This window comes from Falco naumanni, chromosome 18 (genome assembly GCF_017639655.2).
Source record: "Falco naumanni isolate bFalNau1 chromosome 18, bFalNau1.pat, whole genome shotgun sequence".
NCBI classification, from domain to species: domain Eukaryota; kingdom Metazoa; phylum Chordata; class Aves; order Falconiformes; family Falconidae; genus Falco; species Falco naumanni.
Genome location: NC_054071.1, coordinates 5,502,484 through 5,519,047, shown reverse-complemented (window position 1 = coordinate 5,519,047; position 16,564 = coordinate 5,502,484). Strand labels below are relative to the sequence as shown.

Here is a 16,564-nt window from a genome sequence, read left to right as displayed (position 1 = left end):
CTAATTCATACTTGCTTACCTCTGAATCGTCCCCTCTGTTGTGGGTGGAAATGCCACTTACCATTACAGGCAACTAAATACCTTGTCACAGCAACAAGGAAATTATCTAAGCTGCTTTTGCAACTGCAGTCTCAGACGATGCAAATGTGACTCTGGCTAAAGAATCCTGGAGCCAGCAGTGACACTGAGAAACTGTTCTGCAGTCCTCTCTGCTCTGTGAATGAGTCGTTGTTCCACTAAGGAGTACCACAGCCTAGATTCTGCCAAAACAAACTTTATTGCACAAAAAAAAAAAAAATCTTATGTACAATAGTATATAAACAAGGTATCTTAGAGTGACTCTTGTGCATATATTTTCAACTCAGGTCTAAAAATCTGTTGCTAAAACATCTCTGCCTAGAGCAGTCATTTGAGGATTGTCACTTTGAAATGGAAACATTCAGAAATGGTAGGACAACATTAGAGCTATAAAACTAATGCTTCTCTTTTACAGCCACATGCTAGTTATGTGAATAGTGTCCACAATAAGGCATTTTCTTGTTTCGTTGTATCAGTGGATGGTAACGCCACATGCATCACAAACAGATTTCAGAACCAGCTCTGCCTTGGGAAGGCAGCAGAGTCACAGCTCTACCCGCAATGATACTGGATGGTGAAAAACAACGTGACACTTACAATGGGATTACAGAGGCGGTAAAGTAGCACACAGCTCATGACTTCTCGGGAGACCCCCTGCCTCCCCGAGACCTCATCGCAAGCTGAACACCACTTTAGTCACTCTCCTCTGGTGTTACGTGTTGAGTGAGTCCTATGTAAGTTCAGCTTTCCCTTGAGGGAAGACAGGGTTTAAGTCTAAATCAAGCCAATGACAGACCCAGGGGAGTTTGCTTGCTAAAAGGAAAAAAGGTTCTCAAGTTGTTAAATAATTCAGAAATGTTTCCACCTTTCAGCTTTTCAGAGCTGCTTAAGCAGCAGTGTGCAGGCTTCTGAGTTCTGCAAGAGTTGATACAAATCACAGAGACTGAAAATAATTCAGTGACGCATGGGGCATTGCCTTTCTCGTACAGCACGCAGCAGGGGTCTTTTGGCCCCTCTTTCTGCACTTTTTTTAGAAGATGACTGCATTGGAAGTTCTCCCACCACCATCAGGAGTCTGAAACAGGGCCGAGCTGGTGGGAAGGTGTTTAAGGGAACTGGGAGAGGGCCCAGGACAATGTGCAACTTTGTGCTTAGCTTTCTAGCAAAGCTCCCATAAAAATTATTTAAAAAAAAAAAAAAGTATAGATTAAGCTCTTTAACAACAAAACATTCTACTGCTCCAATCAATCAGCAGGCTCATTTGCCTGGAGAAACGGTAATTCACCTCCACCCAAGTTACACTGAATACATCTTTGATGTAATGGCACTCACAGCCAGCAGACACCTCTCCAAGAGGGTGGCCTTCACTCAGTAAAAAGTTGCTCTTTAGAACGGTCAAATACACTGAAGTGTTAAACTTTACGACACTCGGCTCGCCTGGACTCAGCCAAGTTTGGCAAAGGAATTTATCAGTAACAAGGCATACACCTCCGAAGGACTCCGCCCGTGAACAGTGGCTTCCTTAGCTAGAATTGCCCCTTATCCTAGCATCTCAATCTGATGGATCAAGGTAGCAGCAGCGAGTGAGGTGGCAGGAGGAAGAAGGAAGCAAATAAAATAATATACTGATCAGAGAGGTGGAAAGCAGAGTACTTCAATTAAGGAAACAGAACAGCTCCGTTCAGAGCAGCCCGAATAAAATATTTCTAGAATGCTAACTTCAAATCAAATACACAAACTAGGCTTATTTTTAAGTGCTCCCCCCATCTCTGAACAATGATTTTCTCACCCTCCCTTCCCCAAAATGCCAGGATGAACACACCTGCACTTGATTTATGGATTCTTGCTGTTTCCACTTTGCATCCACCCCTCTGTGCCCAAAGTCTCAGTGGACGAAGTCACCCAGGGCTTGAGTAAAGCTTTCAGAAAGGAGCCCAGATTCCACCACTGCTCTTTATCTTTGGTCTGTCTAGAACAGTGTCTAGAAGAAAGACATCAAGTAGATGGGCTCCACAGAGCAGAGAGGCTCCATCTCTCCCAACCCGCACAAAAAGGTTTCACCTGGGCACACAGTGCGTGGGCCCTGTCATACCCTGGACTCATCAAAGCGCTCCCACAGCTACAGCTCCACATTCAGCGTGGCCCCAGGAAAGGGCTCACTGTCTAGGAACAGAAAAGCTGTAAAGAGGATTTGCAGTCTAGATCTCATTCTTTAATCAAATGGAGGAAAAAAAAAAAAAAAAAAAAAAAAAATAAAAAAACCAACCAGTGTAGGTGTTTCCAAAAAATAACCTGATGCCACATGCTCCGGCTTTCTAGCATAGTAAGTACCTTTTAAGAGTAGCCTGTCACAAGCTTGGCTTTGTCTAGCATGAAGTCTTCTCATTCAGCGTTATCCACCAAAGCAGTACAAGGAGACAGGAGATATCCCGCAGTTTCCTCCGCTCTGGCATTGGTTTGGTTGTCGAGTCTGTCAGGGGTACTCTAGAGTGTGAAGACAGAACATCCCCATGGCTTGGCCTCTCCACTGTTACCGTAGCTCTAAGCTTTAGAGCAACCCTGAGTGTCTGTCTCTGTCTCGGAGGAGCTGCTCTCAGAGTCTATTTCTGTATTCTCCTGCTGGTGTTTCTCTTGCACCTTCTGCCGAATTCCTTGCAAACGCACTAATAGGGACTGATAGTCAAAGTGGCCTCGTTTTTCACCAAAAGGATCCTGGAAGAAAACCACAGATAAGCCCATTAATACAGACCATTATCCATCTGGTAAGAGGCACAAAGGAGAGAGCTGCATAGTAATCGGGCAACAAATTATCAAAGGCTTAAGGGTTAAATTCCATCTTATGATGGAGAGGCCCCTTAACTTCCCACTGTCGTGGCAGAGGTTGAAGACTGATAACTTCTGTGTGGAGTCTCTTTTGGGAAACCTTACAAACCTAAGCAAACTTCCGAAACAGATGAAAGGCCAAGCAGACATGGGTTGAATTTCTACTCCCAGATTTGAGGAAGCAAACTACTTCCAAAGATTTGGTCTCAAGATCACTCCAGGGAGGCAGGGAAAACATTACAAATGAAAGCCTCTAAAATCCAGGAGCCAGAACGCTTGACCACACTTTGTACTAGTGCTACAGACCCTGCCCGAATGAAAGCATCGCTATTTCGTTTTAAACCAAGCCCCCCAGCTGAGATGTAGCCAAGTCAGAGGCAGAAAGTCTTTGGAGATTATTTAGCATTTGCTGCTTTCACGCCCTTCCCAGGTCAAAGACACACTGCCAGGGCTATATAAGGTGCTGGTGCACTTTACGCTGTCCTACCTGATGGGAATCTTCGGTACAAGCCAACATGTGGCCCCAAAGTTAACAAGACAGCACGTCTTGCATGCACTTAACTGATACTGAGCCTGGAGCGACTTAGTTTGAAAAACAGGGTAATGAAGACAACAAAACCATCTCTCCAGCACGTGTTCATGCTTCCTGCACTACTATTTACAAGCGAGCAGAAAACCAGCCATGGCAGTCACTGCCTCTGGGAACTGAGCACAACACAGTGATCTTCATAAACCCTGGAGAAAAGCAACTGAGTCCTGGCTCCTTGAAGAAGAGACAAGAGTGGAACCAAACCTGACAATCCTCTAATGTCACCAAACTTCACTCGCTGCCTTCAGTTCAGTACTCTCTGCAGCTGTAAGTCAGGCACAGACCTTCCTTATGGGAATTTGTCACTCCAAACATGAACTCTCCTGTTCTGGGAGTCCTTTCAATTTATGAATTACACAGCCAGCGATGCACTGACAGGAAAAAAGGGCTCAGAGACAAAATCATTAAATCAACCACCTCCATCTTTCCTTAGCAGTGGAATTTCTCAACGAGTCAGACAAGAGGTGGCTGATGAGGAAGACACACCTATTCATATGCAAATTAGCTTTGTAATCTATTCTTTAATGTCTACTTTCCTGCAGAAACAAGCTCCTGTAACTCAACCTGTCTAGATATGTCTGCTATATTGACAGTGTTCCCCCACTCCTTCCCTCCTCAGTAACTTGACTCAGTCACCCACTTTCAATCTCATCTCACAGAACTAGGGGTGTCAGAGAAAAGTTCCTACCTGCTGTGTGAGCAAAAGAACCTCAGAAAACAAGAAACTCTAGCAGCAACCCAACAAGAAAATACTGCAATGAAGTTCAGTTGCCACCAGCATTGGTTAACCTGCACGCACCCTCCCTGCTTAACATCAAATCTGCATGAAAACACACTGTGCCAGTTCCACCGCTGAGAGAAGTACCTGCTTGCCTGGGGAGGGTGTCAGGTCCAGCACTCTGAAATCTAACAGCCTTGAAAATCTAACACAGAAAAACTGCGTGCATACTCTGAACTTGAGAATTATACTGTTTTATCCACAGGAACGTCTCAGTTTCATGGCTGATACAAAGTTGGAATACATATTTCACAGAAAAGATCCAGATCCACCCCATGTGCCGCACATTGTTGTTTGTCAGCCTTATCTAAGGCGGTGTGTTATCAACAGGAAAACTGTCTGCCACTCACCTGCATTGTCTGTCCTTGGAGATAAAGTCTCTCTTTACACACCCCTTCATAGAAGTCATAGTATTCCATGAAGGATTTCTCCATCACGCCCCTGCATGCAAGACAGCAAATGATCAACACAAAATGACAGTGTTACAACACTCACACCATCATCCAGGGTCACCCCATCCCACTGAACTCCAGTTCACGTTGTCAGCATGGACAGCCATACAGTGTGTCCCAGTCAGCTAACAGGGTACAGTGAGGCAGGACACAGAGTGAAACAAACTGCAGCATCACTGCAGCTGAAGAGAGCCTGCACGTGATTCCACAACAGCTGTGCTCCCCCCCCAGCCCAAGATATTTTTTTTTTCCTCTATAAGACAAGGCACATTTATTCTCAAACACGAGTCAGAGGATGCAGCCATTGTGCACAATAACACAGGCTTTGTCAATGCACAGCTCCTGGGCACCACAGAGACACAGCCATCCACTTCAGGGGAAACAAAACAACTCTTTGCAGGACCAAGCAGAGTTAAAAGACTTCCCTGAAGCAACTCTCAGGATCTCAGGAATAACAGCCAGGTACATTTATCCTGCTTCCCTACACCACTTTCTTATGCTCCCTCCATGCCTCTTTTCCATACCGTAACGGCTCAGGACAGGGACACTTCCCTTCCAGCATGTCGCACACTGCTACTCGGATGGTCTCATGCCGAATGCACTCATTATAGTTCTTGCTGTCCCCAGGGTGCCTCTCCTGGAAACAGAATTTGGGCCAGTGAGTCCACGCAACTGCAATGGCTCTTCGTCTCTCCCTCCTGGGCCTGATGAATTTCATTGGTGCATGAACCCACTACAGCTCTGTCTGTTCTGTGTATGCTGAGCTAGTTCATACTGCAAATGAAAAGCTGGCAAGATTTTACCTGTCTCCAGAGCCTTGGACTCACACAGCTGTGGAGACAGGTCAACTGATGAAGTTAGCACAGAAATCAGCCTCTCTCTGAGATGCTGGAGACCATGAAAACCTGAGTAGTTTGGTTCCCGCATGACTAAATGTCCCAGGGAAGCCATTTCAGGAGTCATGTAGCAGAGAAACAAAGAGCCATCCCATACTTCTCAAATGCCTCGTGTTCTTCTATTACCTTACATATAGGCGAGCTAAGGAGCCTCTGGTTCAGAGCTGGCTTGCAACTCCCCCTCAAGCTCTGACTAGAGGCAGAGCAAGCTGAAAAAGAGCCAAGCAACATAACCTACTTTTGTCCCCGTTTCCAGAATGGGATTTGCCACCAGGAGCAAGATGTGGAGGGAAAAGAGAAATAGCTGCAGAACCAGAGAGATCCACCTCAAACTCTCACCTGCTCAAAGCCGGGTTCATTGTGATAAGGGTTCTCAGTCATCAGAGACTGGATGGAGATGAGGACTGAAGAGATACTCTGTGCTGGGCTCCATGCAGGCCCGGTCCAAGTGCTGAAGCATCAAAACAGAAAAGCATCAATTAACAATGCAGGACTGGCTCAGTGAGCATCACCCCTCCAACTGCCAAGGATCAGAAAGCTCGGGAAACCACATTTACTTCTTACAGAAATGCAACAGAAAAAGAAACAGCTGCTACAGATATGGGAAGCACTGGACACTGAGCAAGTTTTCAGGGTCAAAGTAGTTTATTCTCTCAACCAAATGAGTACTTGAGCAAGACGAGAGGCTGGCTAACCTCACTCCACTGCTAACGCACACAGGGCATCACACGAGTTGAGGAAGAACACGTTTCCAAGCATTTTACAGGGAACTTTAAAGCTATGTCTATCATTTTGCACAGCTGCCTGGAGCAACACAAGCTCCCAGCACTACCATAAGTCAAACCCAACAATTTTCAAGAACTAAAATCTGATTTTCAAGACTCAAACAAGACCATGGCTTGTGCAGTCTGTAATACAGACACTCAGCGCAAGGACTGCCATCAAAAGCACTAACAGATGCTCTACTACAGGAATAAGTATAGGAATGCCCATTTCATACACACAGGGTAGCAAAAACCTTCGCACAGAACAGCACAAGCAGAAAAAGCTGCTCTGCTGCTTGCCCTTAATATCCTAGTTCCAGATACAGACCTGTCTCCCTGTGAGCTGAACAAGGATGTGCTGACCCATATATGCTCTTCCTAAATCCTTTCATTTGCAGCTCCCTCTGCGCTTCCCATTTCTGCTAAGGCCGAAGCTCTTTGTTCACTCTTCAATAATTTAGCTTCCACGCTAGGGCTACAATTGCATGAGCCACAAGGCAGCAGCTTGCGCGGGAGCTGCTGGGCATTCAGACCTCCAAGATAAGGACGTGCCCTGCACACCTCAGTGCTTTGCAGGTGCTGGCATCCAGCTCACTGGATCAGGAAGACTTCTACACTGAGCAAGGTATTTCCCAGCACCATGTGCCTCTACCAGCCCTGGACCAGCACCTATCAGCTGACTGGTATCAGCTACTTGCACCAACTTCGGTGTGAGCGGCACATGCAAAGCACTGCTGAAACCATACCAGCAAAGGCAGTCACAACCACATCAGCACTCAGACTGTGCTGGTTGATCAAATCCCCACAGCAATTCAAGCTGTTGCTGCCCTTTCCTCACCTGGCCGCTGTTACTGCCTCCCTGCAGCAGAAGGAAGCAGGTACTCACAACCCAGCTGCACCAGTCCAGAGTCTCAGCAAAAGCCTTTCTTTACTGGCAACTGAAACTGTTGCAGCTGGGGTTGGGAGTATCACACCATGGCCTGGGTTCCTCTGGCAGAGCTGTAAAAGCCATTCAATCAGCCAGGACTTACACATGTTTAAAAATCAGGCAGGTGAATAACGAGCATTTGCAGCCGTGGAGCCTGTTTGAACAGGCATCATGGGAGCAGCGCTTGTAAATCATTACACCCAGCGCTCAGCCCCACATACTACGTGTAAGTGGAAGCCCAGAGCAGTCAAATGGCTCTCAAGGAAGTTCTTAGTGGCTTTTAATTTTATTTATTTATTTTCAAACCCACACAGAGAGAGGAAATTAAAACCACAAAAACCTACATTCAAAGAACATTAAGGATCAGGCTGCAAAGCGCAAAAGCGGAAGAAATGCAGTGCTTGGTCCGAGGCTTTGCAAGGGGAAGCAGGAGAAAAGCGGCAGCATCCACTGAACTTCATGCTTCCCCTGCTCTGTTCTCAGGTGCTTTTAAACACAAGTTAGGCTCTTACGTCAGTAGAGGAATTTGTGCCGCTTTAAGACTCTGATTCTGCACATGACTTCGCAGAAGCATAAAGGTGCATCCAAGCACGCGTCTGGGGCAACATCAAGGCACGATGTGCTGAGAAAGATGCGTGAGGCAGAACACAGCCTGCAGCCACCTCCTGATCTCCCATCAAAACAGCCAAAGTCTCCTCTTACCCTAGAATACTCAGGCAGACTTTCCCATTGCGGTAGAAGTTGGGGTTAAACCTCACTGTGTTATTTCCCGTTGTCATCAGTTTGACCCTTGGTGGGTGGATGGGATAATCTGGAGGACAGCGAAACAGGAACAAGAAGAAACCCCCTTCATAAGGCGTGTCAAATGGGCCTGTGATCAATGCATGAATCTGGAAAACAAAAGCCCGTCTTGCGCACCACTTCAAAATTGTGCAGCACCGTCAAATCCTCAACAAAGCCAACCAAAGGCAAGAAACCTCCACCCAGGCAACAGCACAGAGGCAGCATCTTCCACAAGCACACCCACGTGCAGGCCATACTTAACCCTCCCTCCTTCCCTCGTTAGCCAGAGCCACTGCTGTGCACTTCTCTCCCCTCTGCCACACTCAATGTGCAAAGCAGGTTTCCAATGCGAAGTTTGGCCACAGTCCACAACAGCTGCCTCCCATACATCTCTATACAACCCAAACCAGACTGAATCACAGTTCAGGTGGTAAGCTATGCTTAAAAAAAAAAAAAAAAAAAAAAAAAAGGAAAAAGATCTCAAACATGAAAAAAAGAATCTAATTTTAGAAAGAAAAAAATTCAGAATTTCTGCGCATTCCTCAATTTTATGGTCTTGTGCTGATTTGGTCTTATTAAAACCAATCACTCAATTTCCTCTTCCAGGATCCAAAATTGAGACCCTATTCTCTCCATGCTAATTACCCTCCAAGATCCCAATTGTATACCAGGAAATCTACTCCCTTTGGGCTATTAAGGAAGCTTTTTCCCCGAGCATCCAAGCAGTCTCCTTTAATGATCCTCTTACCTCCCCAGGATTTCAGTTAAAAGCCCTGAGGCTGGTGTTCTACAAACCCGCATTTCCGTTGAAGGGCATTTTGGTGCTTTCAGCTATCTACACCAGGGAAGCCAGAGCAGCAGCAAGAGCCCCAGGTGGGAGCTGGCTGTGCAGAGACACTCCCTTTGTGCTACCTCCAAAACCCCAGGGGCGCTAGGTCGGGCAGGCACTTACACGGAGGGGGAATTTGGGGGATGCCACGTTTGTCAGGGGGGTGGGAGAAGTGTGCAGCAGAGGAAAAAACAAAGCAACCTCACACACACGCACATACAACACCCAGAAACCAGCGTGGCCAGACCAGGTGACACTGGCTAAAGAAAGGGCAGCACCAGCCAAGAAACACACTGGATCAAGAACACTGAGCAACCTCTTGCCTCCCAGCTCACTGCATTCTCTCTGGCATAACTGGAAATTCCCAGTCCTGGAAAAACCCGAGAACCAGGAGGGGAAGAACCGGGGCAGGAGAAGCCGTAGCCATGCCCGTGTCCCTAGAGAGCAGGTCTGTTGGCAGTGATGTGGTGGGAGCGTGGGTCAGACCTGCACGCGACCCTGGTACCTGTGAGAACCCAGCCGGCAGCTCCGCAGCAGGACAGGGCCCGCCTGCAGGGACGCACCTCACTGCCAGCTCACAATTAAACATCTCCAGGTTCCGCAGGTGGATTACAGATACTCCAGCACTGCTTGTAGCTAATGGACATTTCTCATTTCTAGCTTCTCTGAGAAGCCCCCCATGGCCACTAGCTTCCCACAGAGCTCTCCTTTGAGCTGCTCTGTTGATTGTTTTCAAGCATCAGTAGGATGAAACGAGCTGTATCAGTACCCCACTGGTTCACAGGGCCTCTAAAGCAGAGCTGGCTTTATCTGTGGAAGCTCCTCGGATTCCTGTGATGATATCTCTCCACAGAGCCAGTTTCCTTGAGAGCCTCCTCCCATTATAAATACAGCCCATCGCAATGCCACCAAGAAAACTGGAACTTCATTATGCTTTTGCAAGACTCGCCCTGACTTCTCTCAAAACATGAAGGGAATACTCCATTTGGGTAAACCCTTAAAGCAGCCATCAGCAGCAACATATAGAGAAGTGGAAAGTTGAAGCAGCTCCAAATCTTCTCTTACCTTGGTCATGTCATGGGGATCAGGCACAACAAACATTCCCGGGGGCGGTTCCTTGTAAATGGACATGATATCCCTGAACAAAGGAAACAGGAATTAGTCAAGATCTCCCTTGGCGTTCATCAGCCCTTGAGGCACTGAACGTTCTAGATGACAAATCTGCGCACAGATGCAAAGGGACAGACTTTTAAGACAGAAACTTGTAAAGAGCTAGACATTTTTCTTTTGCCTCTGTTTTCTGGCTGGGCTCTTTCAACTTACCCCCCAGAACAGCTGAGGCATTTCAAGGGCACGAGCAGCATTCAGGAAAACAATACACAAGACATCAGAACAAGTGCACCTTGACTAACTGCTGTCTTGTATTTCACCATGGATCAGCTCCAGCATGTAGAACTTCAACCATAAACTTCCCCTAAAGTAATCACTTGAAAGTTCTTCTAGGTGAAGTTTGTTGTTTAAAGGATGACTTCTCCTCCCTGTGTTTTCCTTCTCCACACTCAGACTATTTACAGGATCCCTCTTATATACCCAGTCATTTGGTTTTCCCCAAACATACCATGACTCAACTGCCTTTGAGAACGTTACCGCTCTGACAAATTTGGGTTTAATCAGACAGCAGGTTCAAGAGTAGGTGAGAATGCACGCACACACACAGCTTGATCACAACAGCCTTGTTTCTCTAGGGACTCAAACCAAATGAAGTGAAAAACAATAAATCACCTACAACTCCATGCAATTTACAGATAAATCGAATGGCACCTATTACCTTCCCTCACCCAAAACCTCCCTCCCACAACCAGAGCTGCAGTGAGCTCCAGGACAAGCTCCCACTCAACCTTCCCATTTCGGAAGCAACTAGAGCTCAGAGGTTTCAAGGTGAGAACAAATGCAAAAGCAACAGCAGAGCCTCGCCTTCCTGCCTACTGTTACAAGGTTAGTGCTTCTGGCATTTGGATTGGAAACTGCCCAAATAGCTGGTGCCATCTTCGGAAGACATTATACAAGCTCTAGAACAAGGATGAGCAAGAGCCTGGCAGGCAGCAATACTTGCTCTGAAGGAAGAGGAAGAACTTGTTGAAACAGTGCCAGCATTTCTAACAATACAAGACTGCTTGCTATATTAAAGGCTATCGACACACCAGGTTTAACCAGATGAACCTTTAAAAAGTCAGAGCAACCAAACGGATGGGCATCAGCAGGAAGAAGGATCACTACAGGCAGGTTAAGTATAAAAAACTTAACTCGACCGTTAACGGGAGTTACAAACCTGCTCCCCTCCCCATTTAACAGCACCTCCAAGGAGCTGCTAGCGATCCCGAGGGCAGGATCGGAGCCACACACCAAGGAGCTTTGCTGCCAAACACCCCAGAAACTGCAGATGGAGAAAGAGACCCTGGATGGTGATACCAGGGTCCACGGCTCCAGGGCAAAGGGAGGTGTGAGATTCCATCGTCACCCAAACACCTGGGCAAGGGGAGTCCCGGAGAACAGTGGGGACTGGGGACTGTTCCCAGGAGCACCCCGGGACATGGGAGGGGGGGACCGGGGCCTGTCCCCAGGCCCACCTCCAGGTCTCCAGGCCTGTTGGTGAGGGGACGGTGAGGCCCGGGGGTCCATTACCCCCTCGAGGTTACTGGAGACAAGCCAGGTGTCTCTGCCCCGTTACAAGCCTCTGGCCCGTGCCCGCCCTCCGCCCGGGCAGCCCCCCGAGCACAAGCCGGGGCAGAGCCCGGGGGTTTCCCGGCCCACACAGCTGGCCAGGCCCGGGGCCACCCCGCAGCTCGCCAGCGGAGCCGGCCGCGGGCCCAGCCACCGGGCCCAGGGCGGGGAGGCTCTCTCACCGTTTGATCCGCAGGAGGCAGGCCGGGCTGGGCCGCTCGCTATCCCAGTCGCCGCTAACCGTAGGGTCCCAGAAGGCGGAGTGCGTGAGGAGCGCGGCCCCCGCGGCCGCCGCCGCCGCCGCGATGGGGGCCCCGCCGCTCCCCGGGGCCACGCCGGCGCCCGGCGTCGCAGCACCGAAGCCCGCCGCCGCCCACAACTCGGCGGGGATGAAGACGCCGGGGCTCCCCGCGCCCCCGCCCGGGCCGGCCGAGGCTCCGCCGCTACCCGCCGCCGCCAGCACCGCGGCCGGGGCCGCCTCCTCGGCGGCCGGACTCTCCGCCATTCCGCGCCCGGCCTCGGGGAACGCCGCTTCCGGGACTCCGCACCAGCGAGTCCGCCGGCCAGAGCGGCCCCCGCTCCCCGCCTCCACCACCGATCGCCGGCCAGAGCGGCACCGCCCCCACTCCCCCCTCCCACTACCGGCGCAAACTCCCCCCAGCCACCATAGAGTCTCTGCACTGGCGCCAGAGCGCCCCTTCCACAGAGACGCGTAACCCTGGGCTAGAGTATCCCACCGGGAGCAGCGCGCCCTCTGCCGCGGCGGATGTCTGCGGGGCTGGAGGCGGCACAAATCCTAGTTTGCGGCTTTTTGGGCGGAAAAACAACCTTTCTGCGGCAACAGGCTCGCTCCCAGCACGCCTCAGCCTGCGCAGGCATGGCCGGGCCGCCTTCCAGCCCTCTCCTGCCCCTCAGGGCACCCTCAGGAAGCGACAGAGCCCGCCCGGAGCGCTGGGGGGTCGCCGTGGCCCGTAGGACACCGCCGGGGCCCCTCACCCCGCGCCGCCTGCCAGACACTCGGGTACCTACAGCACGCTGCGGCTGCACGCAAACAGTTTGAGTTTCAAGGTCACAGTCGCTTTGCCAGGGGTACAAGAAGTTATTTATGCCCATTTTTATACGTATCAGGGAGAATAAACGCAACGTGCTGTGCTACCAGCAACTGCTGTGTTCCTGAGACACGCAGACCACTGCGCCCCACGACGATTCCCAAAGCGCAGTGTTACTGTTGTAGGGTTACACATTCATTCCCAGCAGCCAGCCTGGCCACCTGCTTATGATTTTTCCTTTTTAGTTCCACCAGCAAGTCTCCCTTGAGCTCTTTTTTGTTCCTCCAAGAAGCCGCAGAACAGTTTGAGTCAAATTCTTCGCAGGCCCTTCCCCTCGCCAGAGCATAAGCAGCTCTTCTGGACAGAGCACTGCCTGCACCCCATTCACATCCCCAGGGAGGCCACAATCCTGCTCCAGGGGCTTTAAGCACACTGAGGAGCTGCATTAATTCAATTACCTAAAGCAGATAACCTCCCACAGTGTTCACCTTCCTACCTTCCTCAAAGGCACAGCTGTCCTACCACGAGGTCTAAGACTCAGGTGAGACTTTAGTATCTCTCCTCCCTAGTATACGCCAATCTCTAAGACAGCTGAAGCACGTAACTGTTGGGGGGGGGGGGGGAAAGAAATAAAATTCAGCTGTGGTCCTTCGTGTAAACTGATGCTTGGAGGAGGCACATGAATAGTGTGACCTTGAAACCAACTCTTCTTTGTGAAAGAAGAAAATTCAGATGATAGGCCAGTGCTTATCCTTGTGTACTTGTAGTTTAGTTATGCAAACACCATTAATAAGCTTCTAAGCACACTCACCTGTACCCAGCACCTTTTCTACATACTGCCTTTCAGACAAAACAGGTGCACAGTATTTTCAACAATATGTGGAAAAACCACTTTGTCAGCTCATCTAGACATATTTGCTTCACTACGGACAATACTTGCTGGGATTTTTTGTATAGATTTGCGCTGTTCAAGGGCATTCTAACTGAAATCACATTAGATTTTGTCCCCTCCCACCACCATTTCACACTCCCCTTTTGCTTTATCAGCGAGTGCCTCCCCTACCTGGGATATAACCCTCTTCAACCAATACATCAACTCACCTAAACACTTCCTCACCACTGGACCAGAACATAATTAAAAAAAAGAATTAAGAAAAAAAAATAAAGCCACCAGTTTATTTAGAGAAATCTTTTCTTTAATTGTCAGTCTGGAACGCTCTGATGGAAGCAGACTCAAACCGCAGAGGACAGAGTGATGGAAGCCGCAGCCAGGACCAGAAGTTGTCACATAGCAAAGAGGATAAGGAATGCCACCATCAAACAGAAGAGACCCATGGCCTCAGACAGGGCAAAGCCCAGGATGGCATAGGAGAAAAGCTGCTGCTTGAGAGATGGATTCCTGTATGTTGTACAAGTGGGGAAACAAACCAGAGAGGAAAGAAAAACAAACACACAAAAAGATCCACGGTGAGAAAAAAAAAAACCAAACCAGAGCCTGTATCACAGAAAGACAGGATTATGTCACACAGGCAATGTATTTTGGAGTACAAACCAGTTTTATGGCAGGTAACTACTGGCTGGAATGAGAAAGTCATAATTCTTCCCTGGTTTTAGTGATGTAGACACACTGAAGCCTGAAGGCTGGCTTCACCTGCCCTGGTGGTACCAAGCAACAGTTCCTGCTAACAACTAGTGCTTCATCTCTTCTAGAGACAGACAGAGCTCCACAGAGCAGCTGCATCATTTAGAAGTAACTACAGGGTGGATTCAAACAATTCAGGTGCTTTCTTACTATTTCTTTCAAGAGAATAATGAATTATAACAACTATTTTATAGTCCAATGAGGACTGCTTCAGTTAAACACAGTATCTGCTTATATATACTATGTGTGTAGAGCTGGACATATATTGCAAAGAAAACTCTACTAATTTACCAAATTTAGTGCTGGAAGAAGGGAATAAATTCAAGCCAGCCTAGCATCTTACTTACCTGGCATAGCCAATGATCAAGCTGCCAAACACTGTCCCAATGCCTGCTCCTGAACCAGCCACCCCAACTGTGGCAGCACCAGCACCAATGAACTTAGCAGCAGTGTCAATATCCCTGGAAACGGCACTGGTTTGGAACTCACGGCGGGTCAGCTGTGGATAGGAAATGCCAGCTGGCTGTAGAGCATAGGAGAAGAAACATAATAATGACACTTTTAATCATAAATAGAAAAGTTTATTAAAACATGCTCACCATTTATCCTCTACTCAAGGCAGAGCAAGACCAGCCAAGCTTGCTAAGCTATCTCTAAACTGGCCTAGAAGCCATGTCCCCATGTTACCCACCCTCTAGATACACAAACTTACTCCTCTGTCTCAGGAGGAACCATCAAGTATCACAGGCAGCAAGTACAGAAACACAGGACCCAGCTTACCACATAAAAGTCTCACCTGTACAGTCTGAACCTCCGGCCTGCTGAAAACAGACACTGAAACTGGTCTGGCCAGGGCCCTGGAACAGCACCGGAACTGAAGCAAAACACAGACAATTAACTCCTATAATTGGATGTGGCCGCACTAACCCTCAGGGAAGAGCAGTTATTTTAAGAAGAACAGTCTTAGAAATTCCTGAAAACATCTTAAGTATGAAATAAGACTAAAAAGCAAAGGCACGTGCAAATGGGGGATATTTCTGTTTTAGCCAGCTGGATTAAGTCCACAAGCAACACTAGCACAGACCACCCAATGTAGCACAGTGTCACACCTGCTACAGCAGTTTAGTTATTACTACAGTTCCCTATCTTTTCTTCCTAATTCATACCTAAATGAAAGGGGTGGCTGAGTACCTTTGTGACAATCACTTAGCTTATCTTTGGAGACGCCCTTGGGCCTACAGTTCATTGCACATCTATTAACATGGGAGGTATCACTCTGGTCACCAGAGGTCACCTTGTTTCCCCTCCTTGATAAATCCTCGGTATGACCAGCTTGCGCAGTCCCACCTCAGCTGAGGGTGGTCGGCACAGCGTTTTGAACCAAGCAACACACAGAAAACCTTCACAATCGTCCATGCCCACTAGGCATTATTATACTCCTCTTAAGACAGGCAACTTACCAGAGCTGGAGAGCTGAGGAGAGCCAAAGGAGCCTGCATTTTGCTTAATCTAATACAAATAAACAGAAAAAGAAAGGGAATTGGGAATCCCAATGCTACCGCCACCAGCCAGCACCCTCCTCCCGGGACTGGCCCACCACACGGCTACCTGCAGCCCCGTCACCGAGTCGTGCCCGAGGCTTTCCCCACCGCCCCCACGCGCGGCTCCGTGTCCCCCCGCCTCCCTCCCCCAGTTAATCCTCCTCAGGAGCCTTCCCAGGGCTGACCCTGAGCCTCCCCGGCACGGGGCGCGCCCCCCACGGCGGGCCAGCCGCGCCAGCCCGAGCCCAAAACGACAAAATGCCCTAGGGAGGCCTGGGAACAGCGGAACCACCACCGCCTGTCGCGCCCTCGGCGGCTGCCGCCTCCCAGCAAAGGGCACGGCCCGGCCAAGCCCCGACCCCGCGGGCCGGCCAAGCCCGGCACAACTCCGCGGCCAGCGGCACCTCCCTCACTGGCGACGGGGCGCGACGGGGCCCGGGGCGGGCGGGTCAGGAGCGGGGCCCACCTGCGCGGGGTCCGCTCAGGGCTGCGGCGGCGGCTGCGAGAGGCTCACCTTGCCGTGTCCCCCCGCGTCCTCCGCGCTCATTGGCTGCCGCCCTGCGCGGCGCGCGGCATCCTGGGCTAACATCCGGCTTCCTGATTGGCTGCGGCCGAGCGAGCACCTCCCGCCAGCATCCGGGACAGCGGGACGGGGCGGGAGGGCGGTGTCACTACGCGGGCCGCTATTGGC

At 49.7% G+C, this 16,564-nt stretch overlaps 2 protein-coding genes across 6 annotated transcripts; both read right to left on the bottom strand.

The window, feature by feature from the left end:
* Nucleotides 1-64: 64 nt before the first annotated feature.
* Nucleotides 65-12,227, bottom strand: UBE2Z (ubiquitin conjugating enzyme E2 Z). 4 transcript variants are annotated; one of them, XR_005831376.1, is made up of 8 exons: nt 11,824-12,227; nt 9,986-10,058; nt 8,011-8,198; nt 5,956-6,067; nt 5,245-5,357; nt 4,619-4,709; nt 2,410-2,790; nt 65-273 (listed from the first exon to the last, which is right to left on the bottom strand). XR_005831376.1 is itself a non-coding variant. In XM_040617441.1 (7 exons), exons 1-7 carry the CDS (start codon nt 12,144-12,146, stop codon nt 2,620-2,622), a joined length of 1,071 nt encoding a protein of 356 aa, XP_040473375.1. In that variant the 5' UTR covers nt 12,147-12,227; the 3' UTR covers nt 1,269-2,619. The 4 variants fall into 4 exon arrangements, 1 of the variants encoding a protein (XP_040473375.1); XR_005831374.1 differs by lacking the exon at nt 65-273 and adding an exon at nt 1,269-2,256; XR_005831375.1 differs by lacking the exon at nt 65-273 and adding an exon at nt 1,269-2,059.
* Nucleotides 12,228-13,864: 1,637 nt separating this feature from the next.
* Nucleotides 13,865-16,486, bottom strand: ATP5MC1 (ATP synthase membrane subunit c locus 1). 2 transcript variants are annotated; one of them, XM_040617368.1, is made up of 5 exons: nt 16,388-16,486; nt 15,793-15,841; nt 15,129-15,206; nt 14,680-14,855; nt 13,865-14,089 (listed from the first exon to the last, which is right to left on the bottom strand). In XM_040617368.1, the coding sequence occupies exons 2-5, from the start codon at nt 15,829-15,831 to the stop codon at nt 13,975-13,977; spliced, it is 408 nt and encodes a 135-aa protein (XP_040473302.1). In that variant the 5' UTR covers nt 15,832-15,841; nt 16,388-16,486; the 3' UTR covers nt 13,865-13,974. The 2 variants fall into 2 exon arrangements, with proteins under 2 accessions (XP_040473302.1, XP_040473301.1); XM_040617367.1 differs by having other exon boundaries at nt 16,340-16,444.
* Nucleotides 16,487-16,564: the final 78 nt, after the last annotated feature.